Genomic DNA, 26,033 nt, shown 5'->3' on the forward strand with positions numbered 1-26,033 from the left:
CTTAACAAACTTCTGCCCACACCAACATTCCTACACTTCCTGCATGCTTATTCACCACCATGGTATCCCACTCAACACTGAAACTCATTTCACAGCAATGGGCTGACACTATGGGTTCATTGCTTCTGTCATGTACTCCATCACCCTAATGTGTCCAGATGCATAGAGTGTATAGTAAAGACTCACTTACAGCCTACAGATTATTGAAATGGGATCATGACAGACCCAGAGGGTGAAAGGTCATCCATCACCCAGAGATTCTGTATTTGAAGACAAATACTATAACTGATAAAACTTTGGGATCCAATATCCTTTTAATAAATTCCTTTTGATTAAATTATCCAGAGTGTATTTCAGAGGGAAAGATCTGGAAGGATGCATTCCAATGAGTAAAGAGTGGTTACTGCTGACTCTATAGGAAGTATTTGTATTTTCTACGTTCTTTTTGTTAGTCTATATTTTCTAATTTTCCTAACATGAGCATTAACATGTTAAATAAAATAATTTTTAAAAATTTAATGTAAAAATATGCCATCTTGAGTTTCCATTAAACTTTATGACCCATGACCTTATATTATAGGTACACATTTATTATCAAGATTAACATGCCAAAAAACCCTCAGTAAGCTTAATTCAAAATGAAAGAAAATTATATTGTAAAGAAAGAGTAAAGGAGCTATTCACTCAAAACCAGGGAAAATAATACTCTGGGAAAATGAAATAGAGCAATTCTGCTTTTTTATGGTTTTATTTATTTTTACAAATAGTTGATATAACTATGTAATATTGACAATGCTACCAAAATGTTAGAATACCAAATATGAAATTGATCTCACGGTTGATAAAATATATAAAATATTGATTAACAGAAGCAGAAGACTATTCTGAAATGTTTGCAAGTATTAGTTATAAATTTTATGGATGTTACCAAGTCAAAATTGTACAGCTGTGGTGGGACATTCATCATAAATTTTGTTTAATGTTTAAAGAGAGAAATAGCCAAGTATATAGTAAATGAAATCTGTCTAATCATCTTCCCAAGATTCTTCCATGCTTGAGATATTTTACAGAAGTCTTGTTACACTCACATTTACATTCCTTCCTCATATACATCTTCTCAAGGAACTAAAAAAAAAAAAAAAAAGATGAGGGAAACTCCTTTAAATTGGCAAATGAAAATTGTACAGTCTAGTCACAACCACTACCATACCCGAATTCACAATCTCACACTCTGATGTATATCCTGATAGGACCCAAAATCTGATGTCGATGATTAGACCATGCGAGATGGTGGACTTTGGAAGATAGTTGCACACCATCAGAAATATCTAGATATAATTCACGCTTTTTCTGTGACCAAGTCCAGCCCAGCCCAGCTCAGTACAGCCTTGTGCTGCTCATCTCTGCTATTAAAGGCCTGGGACTTCTGTGTAGCCGAGGGAATGAAGCTGTAGGTAATGCACAGAGCAGTTAATCCAGCAGCAGATACTGGAATGTGTATATAAGTATGTATGCTCATGTAATGTACATAAACATGTATGTATACAAGGTGTACATAGACATTTAAGGGAGTAGAAAGAGAATGAATGCCCACATATAAATTTAAATAAGTAATGATTTTATATATAGATAGATAATTACCATCATAGATTCCCCCCTCTCTTTTAGTTGAAATCCTATTGATAAAATAGAGGATATAGGATGTAAGAATAAAGGGAGAAAATATTCCAGGGTTTTGAGTGACAGGTGTTCTCAGGGGACTCAGCCATAGCCAGGGGCATCACCTCTCTTTAGTTGATGCAGCTAAAAGAGTAACCAGTGAGTCAGGCATGTTTCCTTCTGCCCAAAATTGAGCTAAATGTTCAGCAACAGAATGGATTAAACCAACAGGGGACAAATCAAAATGAATAAAAAAACCTCTTTTGCCACTAAAGAAAAAACTATGAGTCACTATAATGTCAAGAGCAAATAGGGATATATATGTATATACATATATCTCCTTGGCAAGAAGAATATGTATGTGTGTGTGTGTGTGTGTGTCTGTATATACACATATATATCACATAATTATATTTATGCTTAAGTATAATTTTGTGTGTATTATATAAATATATAATCATATATACAATTATGTTATATAAAATATATAAGCATATTTTATCTATTATACATATAAATATATAAAATATACTTATGTAGGCCATATATGCAGATGAGGCAGTTACATAAATACATAAGTACAAAAATGTGTGTAAGTATAATAACTATATCTTAGTTATATATAAGTATCTTATATATAAGATATATACTTATATCTAAGTATATAAAATAAACTTATGTAGGCCCATTGTTGATGCCCAAAGCTATTGGAGAGATTTCATCCTAGTTCTATAATGGAATCTTCTAGCCCATTAGTCTATTATCATACTCTAGACTTTCCCTTCACATCGCCTGATTTAACTTTGAACAAGTCTGGATCTGAGATTGGTCAATATATCTATTTGCCAGTAAGTGTAAGCTGTTGTTAGTTCTATCGCTCTTGGAAAAAAAGAAATCCAGTATCCTAGTTCCAGGGACTTCTACCATCTTGGCTGCATGTCCTCCTAAGGACTCCACGGGCCGTGAGCACAGGGGACGCTGGACAAACACAGAACTTATCAGCCACGACTTGGGCCCCAGGCCCAGCTGGCTTCCTGCCACGGTGGCAGGGCTGGTCTGGGGACAGATCTCCAGGCTGCAGGCCCTCCTGCTAAGGGGTCCGCTCTGCCAGCCTCCCACCCCACTCTTGTTATCTGTGGCCTCCCGGGGGAGCCCTCCACGTGGGAGGCGGCGGCGCCAGCAGCACAAGCTCAGGGAGAGGGAAAGACAAAGTGGGAAAAAGACAGAAGAGGCTGCAGGGCTGCCGGAAAGTGACCTTTTGCCCTAGTCTGCGTCCTCATGTACCCCACAGACGGCACAATAATAGTCCTGTGACTCCCAGCTCCACTTCGTCCTGACCCCAGCCCGGCTCCTTAGAAGTAGAAGTGAAGGAGACTTGACACTTCCTGGAGAATTCATTGTTTTAGTAGCAGGCTCACGCCCTGCACGTGGATCCCTTTCACTTTGGCCCAGTTAAGGCCAAACCCAAGGAAGGTGAGTCAGCAGGGAGATAGCACCTCTGACAGCAGGAGCCAAACAGGCAGAATGAAAAGAGCAGAACGCCAAATCCCATCTGTGGGCCCCTGTCTGGGGAAAGCACACCCCTTCTCCCAGGGCTGAGTCCTGGTGTGTCCCTGTAGAAGAAGTATGTTGATTTTGTCAGGGTGCTGACCCCTTCCCATCAACAACTGTGAGCCCCTCAGCAGGTCTTTCCGACCCTTTACTCACACTCGGCATCCTGTAGCCCCTGCTCAGAACGAAATCCTTAAAGGCAACTGTTCCATGAAGGTCTGCGAGTAACTCCTCCTAAAAGAGGGTCCACACTTTAAAAAACTGGTCAGCTGTCAGAAGCTTGATTTCATATTTGTCCTAATTAAAAGCACTTAGCCGTTTATCAAGTATGTTATTTTAAACGATTTCCTTCTCATTTAGGAATATGTGTGTAAATAACGTTCAGAAGTTGATGAATACAAAGGCTTTCAAAAGATATCCAACTTTCTCTCCTTTCTCTGTTCTTTTTCTTACCCTTGTATCAAGGATAAGCAACACATTTTATCAATTAGATCATTATTGACCTAGGATGTCCGGAATCTAATCTATTTGAGATTAATAATTGTGATACTGTGATTTATAATAAGAGATATTTGGTCTTCTTCCCATTCCTGGCACAGAGGCCTTAAAACCCTTGGAATTTCCTAAGTGATGAGAGCCACAATGGTGAGAGTCTTTCCTTATTCATAACAAGCCCCTTTCAACCACATTGGAGTTTATCTTAATGAAGTGTTTTTTGGAAAGCCCCTAGATAGCTACAAGATGGGGGCTGGTTGCCAGGGAAACCAACCACGTGATTAGAGGGTTGGCACTTTCAGCTCCACCTCCCCAACTCCAGGGAGGGGAGAGGAGCTGGAGGTTGAATTAATCACTAATGGCCAATGATGTAATCAATTACACCAATGCAATGAAGCCTCTATACAAACCCAAAGGAGGGGGTTTGGAGAGCTTCCAGGTCGGTGAACATGTAAAGGTACCTGGAGAAGGCAAGGAAGCTCCAAGCCCCTCCCCACATACCTTACCCTATGCATCTCTTCCATCTGGCTGCTCCTGAGTGTAGCTCTTTATAATAAACTGGTAATCTTACTAGATTGTAAGTAAACTGTTTTCCTGAGTTCTGTGAGCTGTTCTAGCAGATGATCAAACTCAAGGAGGGCGTCGTGTGAACCTTTGATTTATAGCCAGTCAGCCAGAAGCACAGGTGACAACCTGGACTTGAGACTGGCATTTGCAGTGGGGGCAGTTTTGTGGGACTGAGCCCTTAACCTGTGGGATCTGATGCTCTCTCCAGGTAGGTGATATCAGAATTGAGTAAAATTGTAGGACATCCAGCTGGTGTCAGGGAATTAGAGTATTGCTTGGTGTGGGGAAAAAACCCTGACACATTTGCTGACCAGAATTGAGAGCGGTAGAGGAAGAAACGGGAGTGTTTTCCTACTCAATATATATCCACAAATTTTAGATCTTAACTCCAAAGGGCATGATAATCAAAAAAGATTTGATTCAGTCCCAACATCTTAGGTGTATTCATGCATTCATTTGGTTTTTCTTTTTATTTATTGGAATTTAAAATTTGGGATGTAGAAGTTTATATCATTGTAATTCAGTTCTTTAAGACCATTTCACCTTCCAAATGAACTCAATCAAGAATAGTCAAAAGTCATGTGTTTCCAGCAAGACAGCCATGTCATCATAGTGTCCCCTAGCAGCACACGATTGCACCCACATCTTGTGAATTGACTTCAGTATGAGGTGGCATTTGCACTGTGACAACCTTCATCTCAGATGATCAAGTCTCAGCATATACACATACCTGTTCCCATAGCTCCTTTTTAACATTCTCATCTTGAGCTTTACGTAAGGCCTTGGGGTCAACCAAAGGTTCATCGGCTCTTTGCTTTTTCCACAACTTGGTGTTCAGATACCATGCTCCGTACCTCATCTTTACCCACTTTGGTTTATAAGGATTCTGTAGAAATAACATAATTCCCAATTTCATTAGTTTGTTTGGTTTGTCATTTCAATAAACCTAAGATTTAGCTTATGAAAGCAGTATCATTTATTTTTAATTTATGGTTATTCCTTGCCAAAGTATTTTATGAAGTTTCAGTGTGCTTTGATTTACAAAGGTAACAGGAAGAGTTCATGACTGAGAAAATAATGTGGTAGTTAAGCATGGCTTTTGGATTTAGACAAACCTGGGCTCAAATCCAGCCTTCCCCACTTAGTAGCTATGAGTCCATGGACAAGTTAGTTAAATTCTTCATTTGTAAAGGAGAGATAATAGTATCTACCCCTTAGCGTTGTTGGGAAGACTAAAGGAGAGGATTATGTAAAGCAGCTAGAACTCATGTAAGAATCACATATTTCAGTGAAGGGTAATGACCTTCAACAATACTCAGTCAACCAAAATAATCAGTTATCAGCCTCTCTATGAGCCCAGCTCTGTGCTCAGCTTTGTAAATGGTACACTACTTTTGATCCAAATGCTATTCAACACCAGTCTCTTGCCTCTTTATTTTTTTAAGTTTTAAAAAATATTTATGTATTTATTTATTTGGCTGCACCACGTCTGAGTTGCCGCTGTGTGTGGGATCTGCAGTTGTGGCATGCGGGATCTTTTTAGTTGCAGCATGCAAACTCTTAGTTGCAGCATACGGGATCTAGTTCCCTGACCAGCGATTGAACCCGGGCCCCCTGCATTGGGAGCGTGGAGTCTCAACCACTGGACCGCCAGGGAAGTTCCTCTTGCCTCTTTAATTGGAAGAGAGAAAGAGGGGGAGGAAGAGATGTCTTTCCTTTCTTTCTCCCATTCCTCAGGAGTGCATCTGTTGGTTCACAGCCTGATGCTGTGATGCAGTACCCGCTCATTGTCTCATCATGAAAGGAGGTCTGACGCTTGTGTAGGACAAAGAAACATGAAACACAAAGACCCTGCTCCTCCCTCTTCTCACTCATATCTAAACTATGAGGTGGAACGTGTGGCCATTGTAGAGTCAAGTCCGAAACACCTGCCTGAAGCAGAGATGATGGGACAGAGCAGAGGGGAGGCAAATCCCTTCTCAGAGCTGGATTCAGCATTATGATCCCTCCATTCCAAGCAGACTGACCTCCTTGCTATTTCTAGAGCACCTATCACACTGCTGCCTCAGGGCCTTTGCACTCGCTGTTCCCTCTCCATAATGCTCTTCCCCAAGACACCCACATGGCTCACTCTTACCTATTTCAGGTCATCTTTTCAGTTGTATCTTCCCTGACCACCCAATTCAAAAACGGTAACCCCTCACAACACTGCTTGCCTTCTTTCCCTGCCTCATTTTTCTGAACAGCACTTATCGCCACTTGATATGCTGTATATTTTTCTGATTGTTGTCTCACCTCTCACCTTCTAAAATGTAAGCTTCTGAGCTTGTTCCCTGCTACATCCCCCTGGCATCTAGAACAATACTTAGGACACAACAGGTGCCTAAGGTTTCTTAACTTCAGCGTTATTGACATTTTGAGCTGGATAATTCTTTGTTGGAGCTGGGGGGCGGAGGTGCTGTCCTGTGCATTGTAAGATGTTAAGCAGCATTCCTGGTCTCCACCCACTAGATGCCAGTAGCATCTCCAAATTGTGACAACCAAAAATGTCATCTCCAACGTGGCCAAATATCCCTGGTGGGGTGCGGGGGTGGGTAGGGGGACAAAATTGCCCTGGCTGAGAACCACTGAATTAAAGGAAGGAGGGTAAGAGAGGAACGAGAGGAAAAAAGAAAGGAAGGGAGAGGAACGCAATCTACATACTGCTCCACTAAAGAACTTGAGCTCTGGAATACGTTAGGTTGCTGGGTACCTGGTGATCTTTCAAGATTCAGTACAAACATAATTTCGTCTGTGAAGTCTTAACTGTACCACCCTCAGCCCATGCATGGTGGAACTGGTTACTTCTTCCTACAACCCGGATGAACCATGACATCATTTCATTATAGTTAGTCATTTATCCATTGACCTCACTAGACCGTAAGCTCCTTAAATGCAGGAAACAGTCCTTCATTTGCTCCCAGCACTTTTCGGCACATAGTAACAGATGCTCAGAAGTGTTTGTTGAATTAATGTATAAGTAAATGGATGAATGAATATATAGGGCAAAGAGAAATATGCTACAATAGAGGCACAAACTGCTGTGAGAGATTAGAAGTAAGAATAAATTAATGTCAACCGAAGGACCTGGAGAAAACTCCACGGAAAAATTGGCATCTGACCTGTGTCTAAAGGAAGATGTAAGAGTGTAGACATGAGAAGAGGGGCACATCAGGCAGAGAGAATACTGTGAGCAAAGGTAAGGTAGTCGAAAAGCTCAGAGTTTTAAAGAACATCAAAGAGCAGAGGATAACAGGCCTGAGAGTATGTGGAATAAGAAAATAAAGATGGAGATTCCATCCCTGGAATAGGGACCAGATTTACCCTTCCACCTGCAACAACCAAAAAATGAAATATAGATATATATATAAATATATATATATATATATATGTTTATAAGACACTGGACATCAAATAGCAAAGGACAGTGATTCCTGAGAGGCAAAAAGTAAATGAGATAAGCCCCCCAACTGCCCCAGTTCACTGTCTTCAGAGAGTTCCCAGGCCACAGAGCAGGAGGAGGAGCCCAGCAGGAACCTAGTGGACTTTCTGAGGTGAGAAGACAGAACTGAGAGTCCAGGAAGACCAAGGCAGCTAAAGTTTGCAGCACAGAGTACCAGAAAGGAAAGAGCTGCACAGAGAGGGAACTACAGAGGTTTGCAGAGGGTCTCCATCTGCGTATGTTTGGGAGGAAACCACCGGAGGTCTGGGAAAGAACTAACCAAAAGGATTAGAGAGAACAGTGTCCTGCATGCACACAGGGCCAGGGCCTCTTCCCTCCTGGGAAACTCAAAGAGTCACAGGATACTGGGTAGAATACACAGAAGAGTCTCGCGTCAGTAGTAGGGAGTTAGCCCTAGACTAAACATTATTTTGACCCTTCTCAACAGTTCTTAAAAGCAAGACCCAAAAGGATCAAACTTTTCCAGGCACAAGAAACATGAAGACATATACACCAATGTGTATAATAATCACACTACACAAAACCAGTGACAAAGAGAAAGTATTAAAAGCAGCCAAGAAAAAAACATGTCCAGAAAAACAAAGATAAGGATGACATAAGATTTCTCATCAGAAACAACACAGCCAAGAGGACGGTGGAGCAACATTTTTAAAGGACTAAAAACAAACAAACAAAAAACTTTGAACCTAGAATTCTATATGCACAAAAATATCTTTAAAAATGAAGGAAGAACAAGGATATCTTCAGACATAGAAAAGCTGGAAGAATTCATTGCCAGCAGATCTACACTAGACATATTAAAGGAAGTCCTTCAGGCAGAAGGAAAATGATACTCTGTGGAAATCTATTTCAACTTTTGCATAGTGATCCTCCATCGGCCAGCCAAAAGTTCGATTTTGGCAATAACCACCATGCTTTATAAAGCAGCATTTGTGCAATTATTTGTAAATACAGAGAATTGAGCAATTTCATTCAGCCCAGATTCAGAACAAGCAGTGGTTCAGGCCCCATGTGCCTGAACCACATGGATATAATTTGCCTGTCCAGCATCATTCTGCATTTTACCCTTTAGAAAGATGAGAGGAGAATGGAAGATTTAAAGTGCTGAATTAGTGATGGAATACATAGTTTTCATAAACTTTATGCAACAGAGTCAAAGATGGAAAACATCATGAATGTAAAAATAGGTCAGCTGATCATGTTCAATTATGAAAAGACAAAGTTAGTATGTCAAAAATATTGGAAATATAGTATCAAAGATTATGTGTAAAAGACAGAGGGAAATTATTATCTTCACTTCCAGAGAAACTAACCCTATAATCTCCCCACTCCCAACCCCCAATTAGGCACGTAAATCTGTTGTTGGACTGGCACAATTTGACTTGTGTATATATATTTGCACTAACACATTGTGTAGAAAAGTACTTAGGGGCCCATAGTACTTCCCTTTAGAACATAGCTTGTTTTTTCTCCTCTCTGCTTCCTTGTTCTGTCTTCACAGGAAATTGGTGCTGGGAAACTGAGCGATTTGTTAATTATCAGGCAAGCATGTGGTCAAGAATGATGGTCTGTGGTCGAAAAGACCACCATAAAAATTCAAGAATTCTTTGGACATACACAGTGTTCACAATTGTTAACTGCAGCATTTTACTCTTGCAGTAATAACATTCATGTATATTTCTACTGACTATTAGAATTGCAACATGTAAAACACATAAAGAGATAGATTTCAACATATAAAACACACAAAGAGGTTGTCTCAACGTATAAAACACATAAAGAGAGAAATAATGACTGTTCAGATATTAACAATAATGCTGAATGGCCTGCCTTGTTTGTATAACTGACTTTTTAAGATGTATTAAATATTCATTCATTTAACAAATGTTTGTTTATTTATTGTATTTTTTACAAATATTAAACATCAAAAAAATTTCAAGAATTTTACTGAAAAAGGTCAGTGCCTTCTGAAGTACCAGAAGTCAAGAACATTTAATATTTTAATACAATTTAATTTCCTTTGATTCTCAGTCTTCTCCCTTTTTGCAGTTACCTGTGGTTTCTGAAGTCTCTGCTCATAGTGTAGTTTCTGGAAAAACTGTGGCTCCTGCAGTTTATTTAGCCCAATCCTTTTCTTTAGCTCCAGAGGAACCTGGTTGGGTCTCATTGTATGGAGCACATTATAGCTTGGTTTGCTCTGATAGTCAATGTTAAACTGTTTCAGGATGAACTCCTCATCAATGTTCAGGCCCCCCTGGAAGAATAGCACAGGGCATGAGTCAAGGACAAATGGTGAAATGCTCCTTCTTCCTTCTTTAATCTACAGGAGGTATTCGACCATGGCCTGAGAAGAGAGAGGTAGTTTAAAGGAGAGGTAGAAAGTGCTCAGTCACCGTTTATAGGAGACAAGAAGTATTTGGGGTCTGGAGAGCTTTGTCAGTGCATTAAGAGACAACTTAGGACCTACAAGAAGCAGTGAGTCCTGAGGGAGATAGTGGTGCTGAGGAAAATTCAGTCTGTTTGATCAAAAGCAAACATCTCCAACACTTTATAGTAGGAACATCTTTAGAGGTATTTTCCAGACATGTCTAGAAATGTTAGTGGGTGTTCTGCCCACAGCCCCTTATATGGGAAGCTGCCCTGTTCGGGGGCTCCTACTGAAGCCATGGGCTCCTTTTAGTCAGCCATGTTTTGTGCACAGAACAAACCTGCCTCCCCTCCCCCAGCCATAGCTGGCAGGAGTACAGATGGGCACATTAAGAGCCCCTAATCTGTAGGCTGACCGTGGATCTATGATATGGCTGAAAGATAACTTAGATTTGAAGGATAGTAGAATATAGCATCCCAAAATATGCCTCTGGCTTAAGGCTTATTTTGAGCTGATGATTTTGAGAAACAGCAGACAGTGCAGGAAACGATCTAGAAACGGAGTAGAAGTCACCCTTTAAGTGAAATTTATATTTATTAAAAAAAATCTCCACTTGTAAGGCTGTCTCCCTCTCCATTCCAGGAAGAGAAGGAAGACTTTAAATCATAAGACACTCTTAGCAAAGGAAAAGGCACCCACTTAAATCTGCATAATAAACCATACTCTTGTTCTCCTATTTCTTCCTGGTCACCTCCTCATTACTGACTCCCCACACCTTTCTCTCTTTGTCTTTGGTGGAAGTTGGTATTTGAGCCTTAATTCTAAGCCACCTAGGAGAGTTAGTCATTTTTCCCTGGGTATCTCCCATGTATACATGAGGTATACTTCTTAATAAACTTCTGTTTGTTTTTCTCTTGTTAATCTGTCTTTAGTTATAGAGATCCCAGAGAGAACTTAGAAGAATAAAAGGAAAATTATTTTTTCCTGCTCTACAGGCTCAACACAATCCTACTTTGGAATATATAAGTAGGGGAATATAGAGAATGAGGTCATTAGCAACTGAAGCTGATGTTGGAGTGAAATTTATAGACAGGGGTCATTTAATCGAGTCAGGGGTATAAAGTAGAGCAAGCAGAATCAATGAGGTAAAAAACAGAATAAAGAAAAAAGAATGAAAAGAAATGAAGACAGCCTAAGACACCTCTGGGACAACATTAAATCCAAAAACATTTGCATGATAGGGGTCCCAGAAGGAGAAGAGAGAGAGAAAGGACCCAAGAAAATATTTGAAGAGATTATAGTAGAAAACTTCCCTAACATGGGAAAGGAAATTGCCACCCAAGTCCAGGAAGCACAGAGAGTCCCATACAGGATAACCCCAAGGAGAAACATGCCGAGACACATAATAATCAAATTGGCAAAAATTAAAGACAAAGAATAATTATTGAAAGCAGCAAGGGAAAAACAACAGAAACTCTACAAGCCAGAAGGGAGTGGCATGACATATTTAAAGTGATGAAAGGGAAGAACCTACAACCAAGATTACTCTACCCAGCAAGGATCTCATTCAGATTCAATGGAGAAATCAAAAGTTTTACAGACAAGCAAAAGCTAAGAGAATTCAGCACCACCAAACCAGCTGTACAACAAATGCTAAAGGACCTTCTATAAGTGGGAAGCACAAGAAAAGAAAAGGACCTACAAAAACAAACCCAAAACAATTAAGAAAATAGTAATAGGAACATACATATCGATAATTACCTTAAACGTGAATGGATTAAATGCTCCAACCAAAAGACACAGGCTCGCTGAATGGATACAAAAACAAGACCCATATATATGCGGTCTACAAGAGACCCACTTCAGACCTAGGGACATAGAGACTGAAAGTGAAGGGATGGTAAAAGATATTCCATGCAAATGGAAATCAAAAGAAAGTTGGAGTGGCAATACTCATATCAGATAAAATAGACTTTAAAATAAAGAATGTTACAAGAGACAAGGAAGGACACTACATAATGATCAGTGAATCAATCCAAGAAGAAGATATAACAATTATAAATATATATGCACCCAACATAGGAGCACCTCAATACATAAGGCAACTGCTAACAGCTATAAAAGAGGAAATTGACAGTAACACAATAATTGTGGGGGACTTTAACACCTCACTTACACCAATGGACAGATCATCCAAACAGAAAATTAATAAGGAAACACAAGCTTTAAATGACACAAGAGACCAGATAGATTTAATTGATATTTATAGGACATTCCATCCAAAAACAGCAGATTACACTTTCTTCTCAAGTACGCATGGAACACTCTCCAGGATAGATCACATCTTGGGTCACAAATCAAGCCTCGGTAAATTTAAGAAAATTTAAATCATATCAAGCATCTTTTCTGACCACAACGCTATGAGATTAGAAATGAATTACAGGGAAAAAAACGTAAAAAACACAAACACATGGAGGCTAAACAGTACATTACTAAATAACCAAGAGATCACTGAAGAAATCAAAGAGAAAATCAGAAAGTACCTAGAGACAAATGACAATGAAAACATGACGATCCAAAACCTATGGGATGCAGCAAAGGCAGTTCTAAGAGGGAGGTTTATAGCTATACAAGCTTACCTCAAGAAACAAGAAAAATCTCAAATAAACAATCTAACCTTACACCTAAAGGAACTAGAGAAAGAAGAACAAACAAAACCCAAAGTTAGTAGAAGGAAACAAATCATAAAGATCAGAGCAGAAATAAATGAAATAGAAACAAAGAAACAATAGCAAAGCTCAATAAAACTAAAAGCTGGTTCTTTGAGAAGATAAACAAAATTGATAAACCATTAGCCAGACTCATCAAGAAAAAGAGGGAGAGGACTCAAATCAATAAAATTAGAAATGAAAAAGGAGAAGTTACAACGGACACCGCAGAAATACAAAGCATCCTAAGAGACTACTACAAGCAGCTCTATGCCAATAAAATGGACAACCTGGAAGAAATGGACAAATTCTTAGGAAGGTATAACCTTCCAAGACGGAACCAGGAAGAAACAGAAATATGAACAGACCAATCACAATGAATGAAACTGAAACTGTGATTAAAAATCTTCCAACAAACAAAAGTCCAGGACCAGATGGCTTCACAGGTGAATTCTATCAAAAATTTAGAGAAGAGCTAAAACCCATCCTTCTCAAACTCTTCCAAAAAATTGCAGAGGAAGGAACACTCCCAAACTCATTCTATGAGGCCACCATCTCCCTAATACCAAAACCAGACAAAGATACTACAAAAAAAGAAAATTATAGACCAATATCACTCATGAATATAGATGCAAAAATCCTCAACAAAATACTAGCAAACAGAATCCAACAACACATTAAAAGGATCATACACCATGATCAAGCGGGATTTACCCCAAGGATGCACGGATTCTTCAATATGCGCAAATCAATCAATGTGATACACCATATTATCAAACTGAAGAATAAAAACCATATGATCATCGCAATAGATGTAGAAAAAGCTTTTGACAAAATTCAACACCCATTTATGATAAAAACTCTCCAGAGAGTGGGCAGAGGTATTGCCTCAGTTATGTTGAGGTATTACCTCAACATAATAAAGGCCATATACGACAAACCCACAGCAAACATCATTATCAATGGTGAAAAACTGAAAGCATTTCCTCTAAGATCAGGAACAAGACAAGGATGTCCACTCTCACCACTATTATTCAACATAGTTTTGGAAGTCCTAGCCACAGCAATCAGAGAAGAAAAAGAAATAAAAGGAATACAAATTGGAAAAGAAGAGGTAAAACTGTCACTGTTTGCAGATGACATGATACTATACATAGAGAATCCTAAAGATGCCACCAGAAAACTACTAGAGCTAATCAATGAATTTGGTAAAGTTGCAGGATACAAAATTAATGCACAGAAATCTCTTGCATTCCTATACAATAATGATGAAAAATCTGAAAGAGAAATTAAGGAAACTCTCCCATTTACCATTGCCACAAAAAGAATAAAATACCTAGGAATAAACCTACCTAGGGAGACAAAAGACCTGTATGCAGAAAACTATAAGACACTGATGAAAGAAATTAAAGATGATACCAACAGATGGAGAGATACACCATGTTCTTGGATTGGAAGAATCAATATTGTGAAAATGACTGTACTACCCAAAGCAATCTACAGATTCAGTGCAATCCCTATCAAATTACCAATGGCATTTTTTATGGAACTAGTACAAAAAATCTTAAAATTTGTATGGAGACTCAAAAGACCCCGAATAGCCAAAGCAGTCTCGAGGGAAAAATACGGAGCTGGAGGAATCAGACTCCCTGACTTCAGACTACACTACAAAGCTACAGTAATCAAGACAATATGGTACTGGCACAAAAACAGAAACACAGATCAATGGAACAAGATAGAAAGCCCAGAGATAAACCCATGCACCTATGGTCAACTAATCTATGACAAAGGAGGCAAGGATATACAATGGAGAAAAGACAGTCTCTTCAGTAAGTGGTGCTGGGAAAACTGGACAGCTACATGTAAAAGAATGAAATTAGAACACTCCCTAACACCATACACAAAAATAAACTCAAAATGGATTAGAGGCCTAAATGTAAGACCGGACACTATCAAACTCTTAGAGGAAAACATAGGAAGAACACTCTTTGACATAAATCACAGCAAGATCTTTTTTGATCCACCTCCTAGAGTAATGGAAATAAAAACAAAAATAAACAAATGGGACCTAATGAAACTTAAAAGTTTTTGCACAGCAAAGGAAACCATAAACAAGATGAAAAGACAACCCTCAAAATGGGGGAAAATATTTGCAAACGAATCAACGGACAAAGGATTAATCTCCAAAATATATAAACAGCTCATGAAGCTCAATATTAAAAAAACAAACAACCCAATCCAAAAATGGGTAGAAGACCTAAGTAGACATTTCTCCAAAGAAGACATAGAGATGGCCAAGAAGCACATGAAAAGCTGCTCAACATCGCTAATTATTATAGAAATGCAAATCAAAACTACAATTAGGTATCACCTCACACCAGTTAGAATGGGCATCATCAGAAAATCTACAAACAACAAATGCTGGAGAGGGTGTGGAGAAAAGGGAACCCTCTTGCACTGTTGGTGGGAATGTAAATTGATACAGCCACTATGGAGAACAGTATGGAGGTTCCTTAAAAAACTAAAAATAGAATTACCATATGACCCAGCAATCCCACTACTGGGCATACACCCAGAGAAAACCATAATTGAAAAAGACACATGCACCCCAATGTTCATTGCACCACTATTTACAATGGCCAGGTCATGGAAGCAACCTAACAGACAGACAAATGGATAAAGAAGAAGTGGTACATATATACAATGGAATATTGCTCAGCCGTAAAAAGGAACAAAGTTGGGTCATTTGTAGAGACATGGATGGATCTAGAGACTGTCATACAGAGTGAAGTAAGTCAGAAAAACAAATATCATATATTAACGCATATATGTGGAACCTAGAAAAATGGTACAGATGAACTGGTTTGCAGGGCAGAAATTTAGACACAGATGTAGAGAACAAACGTATGGACACCAAGGGGGGAAAGTGGCAGGGGGGTGGTGGTGGTGGTGTGATGAATTGGGCGATTGGGATTGACATGTGTACACTGATGTGTATAAAATGGATGACTAATAAGAACTTACTGTATAAAAAAATAAATAAAATTTTAAAAAATGTATTGATAATGGCACATTAATTTTTTAAAGTGTACCAAACTAATTATTAACATGAGAGATGTTATTAATAGGAGGAACTGAGTATGAGCTATATGGGACACTTCTTACTGTTTTTGAAACTTTTCTGTAAATCTAAATTCCAAAATAAAAAGCTAATTAAAAAAATAATAAAAAAATTTAAAAATTAAAAAATATACATATGAAACAACAGCAATGTACATATAAACAATAAACATTCAAACATTGGCTGTAAGCTTGCAAACTTTCCAGAAATTTCACCTACAAAAAACATTCTATTTTAAACAGTGGGAGAGTCAAAACATTCCTTTACGACTTTGCCTATTTGACTTAGATTATATCCAAACACTGTTTTTTAACAAAAGCAACTCTGAGCTCGACTTGTAAGTATTACCAGTAACTTACAAACTTAGTAGCCCAGCTGCAGAAGTCGCTAACTCCTTTGCGTACGTTTTCGTGAAGAAGTGGACCATCATTGCAGAGCAGATCTGTTTCACTTGGCTTCTTTTCTTCATAAAGCCATTGGCCTGGATGTGACACAGCAGTCTTCTTGGGACTAAAGTTAATGAGATCATCAAAGAATCACAATATAAAGCGCCATGAATCCAGGTGGATTTCAAATAGTATCTTGGGGAGGAGCTCATAATGCAGGTATGTTTAACAGGCTCTTGCAAGCTCGTACAAATTATATGTTAATATTTTTCAAAGATCATATTCTCGTTATCAATATCATAAAGACAAGTATATCATATTTATTTAGAACAATTAAAGCTGATACAGAATTTTATCACTGTAAGTTAATTTTTTTTAAATTCTGAGTACCATTTTTTAAGACCTATTTCAGGTAAAAACCCAAATTACAGTGCTTGGAATCTGTCAAGACTATCTTGACAAGTAGGAGATATCCTTGCCTTCTCTCTCCCTCAGCCCTAAAATCCAGCCTATTAGTAAATCTGGTAGATTTTAACTCTGTCTCCTTCTCTGGACTGTTGCAAAAGGCTCCTTGCTGGGGTCTCTGCATTTTCTCTTAAGGCCCTAACTGCTAATCCCTAATCCATTCCCAAAATGTAAATCTTGTCTTATCAAATGCAGCTACCCTTCATCCTGGATTAAGCCTCTTCAATAGGTTCTTTTTAAATATTGAGATATAACTCACACACCCTAATATTTACCATTTCAAAGTATACAATTCAGTTGCTTTCATATATTTACAAAGTTGTGCAACCATCACCACTAATTCTGGAACATCTTCGTCACCCCCAAAAAAGAGGCCCCATAACCATTAACAGTCACTGTTCATCTCCGCACCCCCACCATTCTCTCTGCTCTTAAAAACCACTAATCTACTTTGCGTCTCTGTGGATTTGCCAATTCTGGGCATTTTATCTGAATGGAACCATATAATATATGATCTTTTATGTCTGACTTCTTTCACTTAGCATAATGTTTTCAAGTTTCATACATGCTGTAGCATGTATCAGTAGTTTCTTCCTTTTTTATGGCTGAATAATATTCCATTGTATGGAGAGACCATATTTTGTTTATCCATCATCAGTCGGTTGATGGATATTTGAGTTGTTGCCACTCTTTGGCTATAATGAATAATGCTGCTATGGACATTCAGGTACAAGATTTTTGAGTTCAATAGCTTCTTGTTACTCCTGCAGTAAAGATCTAAGTCTAAACTCAGTTTTCAGGGCTCTTCATGGCCTGTTCCTTGCCTATCTCTCCAGATTCTTCTGTAACTACACCCTCCCTCACTCTCTGAGCTCCAACCATAGTGGTCCCCTCTCAGTCCCATGAATTTATCATGCTCCCATCCAGCCACAGGGCCTTTGTACATGTTATTCTAACTGACTGCAATGCCAACTCCATTCCCTCATCCCCATTATGTCTCAACATACATGCCACTTCCTCAGGGAGGTATTCACACAGTCTGTCCCCAGAACCCACATTTTATTCATAGCACCCTGTACCTTTTATTCATAGCACCTATATATTAATTCATCCATCCATCCATTCAACAAGTATTTATTAGGCACCAACTATGTACCAGGCACCATTCTAGGCATTTGGATTCAGCTGTAAATAAAGTTAAGACCCTGTCCTCACAGAGCTTACAATTGAGTAAGGAGAGATAGATAGGAAAGAGCTAAACAAATATGTACCCGGTGATTATAAGTGGTATAAAGAAAAATAAAACAGGGCAGGAGGGTTGGAGAGTGATGACAGGGGGCTCTTATTTATACAGAAAAGTTCTCTCAAAGTGATCTTTGAGCAGAGACCCAAAAGAAGAAAGGGATTAAACCATGTAGATATCAAACAATGCAGACACCAGGCAGAAAAGAAAAGCATGTGCAAAGGCCCTGAGGTTGGTGCTAAGCATGTATGAGGCACACAAAGAGGTCACTGTGACTGGAGAGGAGTACTTAAAGGATATAATAGTAGAGGATGAGGCCTGAAGAGATAATGGGAACCTGATCATAAGGAACTTGAGAGGCAGCTGTAAGGACTATGGAGTTTACTCTGAATAAGTAAGCAACTGGAGAATTTTGAGCACAGGACTGATACTGTATGACAAGTTTTTTACAGAATCACTTAAGCTATTGTGCAACAAATAGACTGGGGCAGAGGGTGGGGGCTGGGTGGAAGCCATGAGACCAGTTAGTAAACTATTCCAATAATCCAGGCAAGAGATGATGGTATCTTGGAATAGACTGACAGTGGTAGAACAGGTGAGATTCTAGGTATATTTCAAAGGTAAAGGCGTTAGGATTTTTCGGCAGATTGCAACCACTGTTTCAAAAGCCACTGGAAGAATGGCGTTACTATTTACTGATCTGGAGAAGACAGAAGCGGGTGTAGGTTTGGGGAAGAAATCAAGAGTTCAGTCAGGACTTGTCGAGTCTGAGATGCCAATTATACACTCAAAGGCAAATGTTAAACATCCATACATAGACGGACTGAATGAGGTGACTTAGATTGCGTAAACATGCAGAAAAGAAGACGTCAGAGACTGACGCACTTCGAGGTTAAAAAGAAGGTGAGGAAGGACCAGCAAAAGAAGACTGGGGAGAGGGCCATGACGCAGGAGGAGAACCAAGAAAGAGGATGTACCAGAGACAAAACGAAAAAGTGTTTCAAGAAAGATGATATCAATTGTGTCAGCTGCTACTGTTACATCAAGTGGTGATCACTGAGAACTGATTAGGTAACATAGAGGCCAATGGTGACCTTGACCCAAGGGAGATCCAGTGGAGTTCTGATTGCTGTTCGTTCAAGAAAGAATGAAAGAGGAAGTGAGTATGGACACCTCTTTCAAGGAGTTCTGCTCTAAAGGAAAGAAGAGACTATATAGTTAAAGAAAGTTGTTTTAAAGATGGGAGATATTACCTCATGTGGGAGGCTGCTAATGGCTCCCAAAGAGATCAGGTGCTAATCTTTGCAACCTCTAAAGCTTACTTTATGTGGAAAAGAGTCTTTACAGATATGATTAAAATAAGGAGTTTGCGATGGGGAGATTATCCTGGATTATCTGGGTGGGCCCTAAGCGCCATCACAGTGCCTTATAGGAGAGAGGCAGAGGAAGATTTGACACACACAGAGGAGAAGGTGATGTGAAGACAGGGCAGGGAGAGATTTGAAGATGCTGTCCTTTGAGGAATGGAGTGATATGGCCACAAGCCAAGGAAGGCTGGCAGCCTACAGAAGCTGAAAGAGGCAAGGGATAGATTATTCCCTAGAGCCTCTGGAAGAACATGTACCTGCAGATACTTTGATTTCAGCACAGTAATACTGAGTTCTGACTTCAGGCCTTCAGAACTGCAAGATAATAAATTTCTATTGTTTTAAGCCACCAAGTTTGTGTTACTTTGTGTAGCAGCCATAGGAAACTGAGAATACACTGACAAAAAAACCCTCGCCATTATATAATTATACATTCATTTTGTGATATGACAATTTATTAACACATTAATTTTGTTCATTTCCTCTATACTTTACCTTCTCCCCTCTTAAGTAGATAACCCATTAGCTTGAAATTTCTTGCCCTGGAGATTTTTGCAGGGTTGACCAAGAAAACTGCCTAAGTGAAAGACAGATCTTATATAGTGTAGAAACCCAAGCTCACTGAAGTAATTATGTAGGTGTTGAGATGGGATGGGGAGAGTGGGGTGGATGCATAGAGCGTGACAGAAACAGCAAGGGTTGAGAAAAGAAAGAGTCCCCAAAACCAGAAAGAAATGAAATATCAATCTAATTGCCTCTGCAATTGCTAGAGGCCTATCCCACTTTCTTATACTACAAAAAATGACCATGACTGAATGTTTGCTATTCAGTGGGATGAGGGCTGGGTGTCAGATATAAATAGAAATAAAAGAAAAGTAATATTTCATAAACATGTGGCTTTGTGAACAAAGACTCGATGCCCTTGATATTTAATGCTTTCTTCCACACCAGTCTGCAATCACCACGAGGATGGGGTCCTAACTTGTTTACCACTGCGTCCTCAGAACCTAGCACTGACCATGACCCGTAGTAGGTGCTTGATAAGTACTGTTGATCTTTTTGCATAAATAGAATGAGCTAGTGGTCCCTGAGGGTCAAGAATTCAAAGATGCTCACAGGGCCACACTGACCCACACTGTTGGAGTCTCCAAGGGGACCCCCTACTTACAACACTCCTCCCGCTTCCCCACCCACATTCTAAGCACTGAAAAATAATACAAAGAGCAGAGACAAAAGCCAAAATGTCCCCTTTATCACTGGCAGCAGCCATGTTGGAGCACTTGGGTTCAGGTCCAAGAGGACTTGCTAACTGAAATCCAGAAATGGGCAGACTGTCCCATCCGGGCAGCAGCGGCATGGACCAGGGTGTGGCTCCCCTCAAGAAGGAAGGAAGAGAGGAGAACTCGTGCTTCCATGGGCCGTCTTGCTTTCCAGTAGAAGGGCAGAGCTGAGAGGAGTTTGCCCAGTTGTTCTCCCCAAACTGACCAGGGGTACACTAAGGGGCCAGAACAGTGGGGCTCCTGTCACCTCGTGTCCCACCCTAACCAACATGTATAATTAATCAGTGGATTCTCTCTCACTCCACTTCCATGTAGCTAACTCGTGAGACTAGCAAAGCTCTCTGTGGCCCCTTCCAAACACCCTGGCCGTGGTCCTGGGTCCAAGGTAAGTGGCCTGGGTGCTGTGGCTGGGCTGCCCTCTAGTTCACCCATACGCTTCAGTGTCTGCCAGTGATCTCATTAATTTCAACAGTCAAATGCATATCCCAAATCTGTTTGTGCCAAGTATACTTATCATGGCATTTGCATTTTAAATTAAATAATAGGTGAATGGGGAAAACAAAAGTGTGATATGAAAGAGAGCGGTGTCTATGAAAATTAAGCTTAGTGCTTTGGAAAGGTTCAATGAAGGTGGCATTCCTGGTGTAGTTTATGCAAAAAAGATGACCGGGAAACTCCAAGCAGCAGACCCATACTCCAAAAAAGGCTTGATGTTAAAAGACTAGCAAGTGAATGTACAGTTATGTTTTAGGGTGAAGTAAAATGTGTCAAGTACTAAAGTATCACCTTCTACACTTCCCTATGTTAGCTTCTTGGTTGGTTGGTTTGTTTGGTTGGTTATTCAACCAACTACTGGTCTCAGTCCTGTTGAATAAAAGGGCTTCTGCCACAGATAATGCAGAAAGCCACTGTGGGCTAATCAAAGTCAATCAGGTTTTCTGCAGTTTTCTTCTTCTCCGACAGCTGTCCTAGAGTCACGCAGATACACCCGTACTCGCTCCATAGCTGGCTAATTCACATCCATTTATGAAGTAAACACTATTCAGAGCGGGACCCAAGGCTCCCCCAAGGCTCCCTTCCCTCCTCCTCAGGAACTTAGTTACTTTTGCTTCTCTTAATTATTCTAAAGATTCTTAATTATTCCTAAAATATTCTAAAGATGACAAGCTTTGAGAAGGTAACTACAGATAGTCACTGACTTATGATGGTTCGACTTATGATTTTTCTACTTCATGATGGAGTAAAAGCAAGCAACGTTCATTCACTAGAAAATGCACTTTGAATTTTGAACTTGGATCTTTTCCTGGGCTGGTGATATGCAGTGACGATACTGTCTCGTGATGCTGGGCTGCGAACCACAGTTCCCCGTCAGCCACGTGATCACAAGGGCAAACAGCCGATACACTTACAACCATCCTGTACCCACACAACCATCCTGTTTCTCACCTTCAGTGCTGTATTCAATAAATGACATGAGATATTCCACACTTTATTATACAATAAGCTTTGTGTTAGATGATTTTGCCCAACTGTAGACTAATGGAAGTGTTCTGAGCACGTATAAGGTAGGCTAGGCTATGCTATGATGTTTGGTAGGTTAAGTGTATTAAATGCGTCTTTGACTTATGGTATTTTCCATGTACCATGGCTTATGGAGACATAACCCCACCGTAAGTCAAGGAAGATCTGTACTAGAACGTTTCATCACGGGACAGGAATGAGCAAGAGGTTAAGAACGATACTTACCGCCCCAGGTAGACTTGGGTAGAACGTTTTTTTAAAAGTTCTGTGGGTTCCTTCGTTCTTTTCCGGATGCCCTGACAATAACCCCATGTGTCCTCCAGCTTCCTGTCAGGATCCAGCACTTCCAGCACCTTTAATAAGAGTTACAATCAGAAAAAAACTTTGGAGAAAAGAAAGATGAGCTGAAAAGGGTGCCCCTTGATTCTAAAACAGAATGGACCTAGTCGTCCATTTCCTTTTCCTTTCCAGTTGGTCAATTCTGTTCATCAATTCCAGTGCAAATACAGCACTGGGTGCTGCAGGTAAACGTTCATCACCTAGACATTAGCTATGTGGCCTTTTTAACTGAAGTTCCATCTCCTCTAGATGGAACAGTGCCTCTGGGCCCACCCGGACCCCACTGCCCCACAGAAAAAAGTGTCTCTAGAGGACTTCTGTTTATTTGACTGCCCACCATCCATTCTTCCTCCTATGAGTAACAGTATCTAGACTTTTCTTTGGAGAATCATGTCTCCCTCCACTCTCAGTCCTTGTGACCTGAATTGGCCTGACCACTCCTCACTCTGCAGGCTGACCAGGCTAATCAGGCCCACAGTGACTGGCTTAGGAATGGGTACAAGACCCAAGTGAGACCCAGGGAAATTTGGTCATGGAATCTTGCTGGAACCGTGCAAAAAGAGGTGTTGTTTTTCTGGGTAAAATTTACATCTAGAGCTGCTGGTGGCCATCATAGCACCACAAGAAGAGATCCTGCTTCAGAAGGAAGCCAATACATCTGTTTGAGGAGGTCAGACATGGGAATAAGAGCCACAGTCCCATGTGCCCTCTAAGGACGTGTGCAAACAATCTCTTTGTCACGGACTCAGAAGCTCTGGCCTGCAGGAGGCAGTGAAGGAAAGCCCAGGGGGCAAATCATTGATTAGAAATTCCAATTGTCCTTTCTACAGACTTCCCTGACACTAATCACATACTCATTCATTCATTCATTACCCATAAATATTTATTGAGTGTCTACCATATGCCAGGTATTGGTGGTACACAGTGAAAGACACAGATAAAATCCCTGCCCTTGAAAAGCCCTGCCCTTGTACAGCTTTTATTCCAGTGAGGAGCCCCGGGCTGACAACTGCTAGGATGGAGATAGATCATGGTAAGGGACAGCGGATGAGGGGGAGGGGAGTGCTATTTTATGTAGGCCTCTCCAGTGAGGAGATAATTGAGGAAAGAGCTGAAGCAAGTGAAGGAGTGAGCCCGGCAGACATCCGGGGGCAAGTGCTCCAGACAAAGGAACAGAAACCTAAATTGGACATGCTTGTTTACATTTGCTGAGCAGCCAGGAGGCCAGAGTGGCTGCAGCCGAGTGAGGAGGGCAGAGGAGTAGGCGGTGAGGTTGGAGAGGGAGCAGGGCAGGAATGGGATGGAGCACAGAACACGCAGGGCCTTCCAGACCATGGTAAGGACTTCACTCCGAATGAGAAGCTTTGAGCAGAGGAGTTCACCTTCTCAACAACTGTCATGCTTGCTGACATAGGGAACAGACTGCAGGGGGTAGGGGGGTAGGGGGGTAGGGGGGGGGGGGTAGCAGGCACTGTTAGTTCCCTGTCCAATATCCATCCTGCCCCCTTTCCTTAAATCTAATAGAATTCTGTCCTGGATTTTGTTCAGTGCTGCAATACCCACCCAAGAAATTCAATTTTCTAGACCCCCTAGCAGCTAAGAGTGGTCAGATGAATGAGATGTTTACTGGGAAAGCTACTATTTGCCTAATTAAAAGAGTCAGCTGGCATGCAACTTTTAAACTTTGCCCCTTCCCCTTCTTGTCTGAAAGACAGACCCGATGCCTGGAGGTGTGGAAGCCATTTTGAGCTATAAGGACAAGAAGACGTATGCTAAGGACATTAGACCTGCAAGTTAAAAGAAGCCTGGGACAGCGGTGACATATTGCAGCTGCTGCCCAGCCCTAGTCTTGGCAACCTGGTGAATTTTCCCATGCCATTTCAGGTGCTCAGGTGCCTTTCTAGCCACCAGTTAGTAATTCTCACGGACACCTCCCCAGACCAGGCTAACGTGACAGAAGCAAGACTGAACAATTCCTCCACTATATTCTCCCCCTAAAAAGTCACAAGCAGAGTAGACTGGTAGAGCTCCAGGGGTAAAGAAGCCAAACACTTCTGGTTTGCTGGCCCTTTATAAGTCGGATGGCCTCGTAGGAAGCGCACGGAGCAGCGGGTATGTTGCCGCCATTTGCGTTTCTTCGACGGCGGCTCCAAACCCCAGGAGAACGCTCCCCCTGGGGAGACATTCATCACCCTCACCCCCTGGAGGGAACTCCCCAGGCCTCTAAGGAGCGATATTCTCCAGGTGGTCACCTCTGCAGGCATGTCTTCCTCCAGGTCCGCGTAGAGAGCCGAGGGGTGCGGGGTCGGCTGGGCCTCCACGTCCGCCCGGAACTCGTTCGGTGCCTGCCGGGCCGGCGAGAGCGTGGAACACGGGGCTGCTTCCCGAGGCAGCATGTTCTTCTGTCTCCTCTTCGGGGCAGGTCGGGGAGCTCTGTGATAAATCTGGGGGAGAAAGCCCTCCTCGGGGCCCTGAGTGATCCCACCTCCGCGCGGCGGGCAGCCTTTCCGGAAGTCATCCAGTCGCGTTCTCACAAATCTCCACTGCCGGCTGTTCAGTGACGTGGGACTTGGCGACCTGCGCCTGTGCTTTGCGAAGCACTTGGACGGCAGATCTTCTCTGGACCTGCAAGACAACATGCCGGTGTTATGGACCACAGGGACCACAAGGGTGGGAGAAGGAGGCTGTGAGCAGGCTGGTCTCCACCTGTTTTAGGAGGAGAGGTGGGGGAAGGGAGGGTCACGTGGAGAAGTCTGAGTTAATCGTAGTCCTGGTTCACGGCACATTATCGCTGGTCTGTGCAAGGCCCCGCTCCTGTTTTCTTTATTCTACGTTATTCCCATACCCCACCATCATTGCCCTCCCCTGCACATGCAAAACCACTCTAACAGATTTGGAATGTACCCGTTGTTTGCAGACATCCTCATGAGACCTGGGTATCCTTCATGTACATAAATGGTACTATTCTGTCACTTGCTTACCAAGCAGGATACCATGAAGGCTCATCCGTGTCACTATGTGTAAATGTCATCCATTATTACATTTGGTGGTGCTGTCACCACCATCCAGCTATCCAGTCTCTTTGTGAAGAATGCTCACAAGTTGTGACCCCTCCTGGGACTCTTTCTTATCCCTTAAAGGGACACAGTGCAGTGGGAAGAACTTGGACACAGCGACAACTCGCCCCTAACTAGCTGCATGACCTTCGCCCTTCATTTAACCTTTGTGGACCTCGATTTCTCCTCTAAACTCAGGGGGTCAAGGGTTGCAAACTGGTTGTTCATGGACTGTATCAGGCCCACAAACCTGTCAATTGATCCCATTTGTGTTTTAATAAGAATCATAATAGTTCACATGTATTGAGAACTTTCTATATAACACGTGTTGTTCTAAGTGCTTTACATGAATTAACTTATTTTAATCTCATAACAATCCTATGAAGTAGGTACTAATATTATTCC

General features: G+C 41.0%; 1 protein-coding gene across 1 annotated transcript; it reads right to left on the reverse strand.

Annotated features, from left to right (window-relative positions):
• Window positions 1–1,029: 1,029 nt before the first annotated feature.
• Window positions 1,030–24,968, reverse strand: FAM47E (family with sequence similarity 47 member E). The gene is made up of 7 exons (XM_068541975.1): window positions 24,825–24,968; window positions 22,459–22,586; window positions 16,331–16,481; window positions 9,828–10,028; window positions 5,003–5,158; window positions 3,367–3,444; window positions 1,030–1,125 (listed from the first exon to the last, which is right to left on the reverse strand). The coding sequence occupies exons 1-7, from the start codon at window positions 24,966–24,968 to the stop codon at window positions 1,030–1,032; spliced, it is 954 nt and encodes a 317-aa protein (XP_068398076.1).
• Window positions 24,969–26,033: the final 1,065 nt, after the last annotated feature.

This window comes from Eschrichtius robustus, chromosome 4 (genome assembly GCF_028021215.1).
Source record: "Eschrichtius robustus isolate mEscRob2 chromosome 4, mEscRob2.pri, whole genome shotgun sequence".
Lineage (NCBI taxonomy): Eukaryota > Metazoa > Chordata > Mammalia > Artiodactyla > Eschrichtiidae > Eschrichtius > Eschrichtius robustus.

What these genes read in the sequence shown, in the direction of transcription:
- FAM47E (XM_068541975.1), bottom strand. Translation starts at nt 24,968, where the DNA reads ATGCTGCCTCGGGAAGCAGCCCCGTGTTCCACGCTCTCGCCGGCCCGG. An exon ending in GCAGCTGGGCTACTAAGTTT is followed by an intron (nt 10,029 to 16,330) that starts GTAAGTTACTGG and finishes CTATTCTTCCAG; the next exon opens with GGGGGCCTGAACATTGATGA. An exon ending in GGGGCTACAGGATGCCGAGT is followed by an intron (nt 1,126 to 3,366) that starts GTGAGTAAAGGG and finishes TTTTTTTTTTAG; the next exon opens with TTCCTTGAGAAGATGTATAT.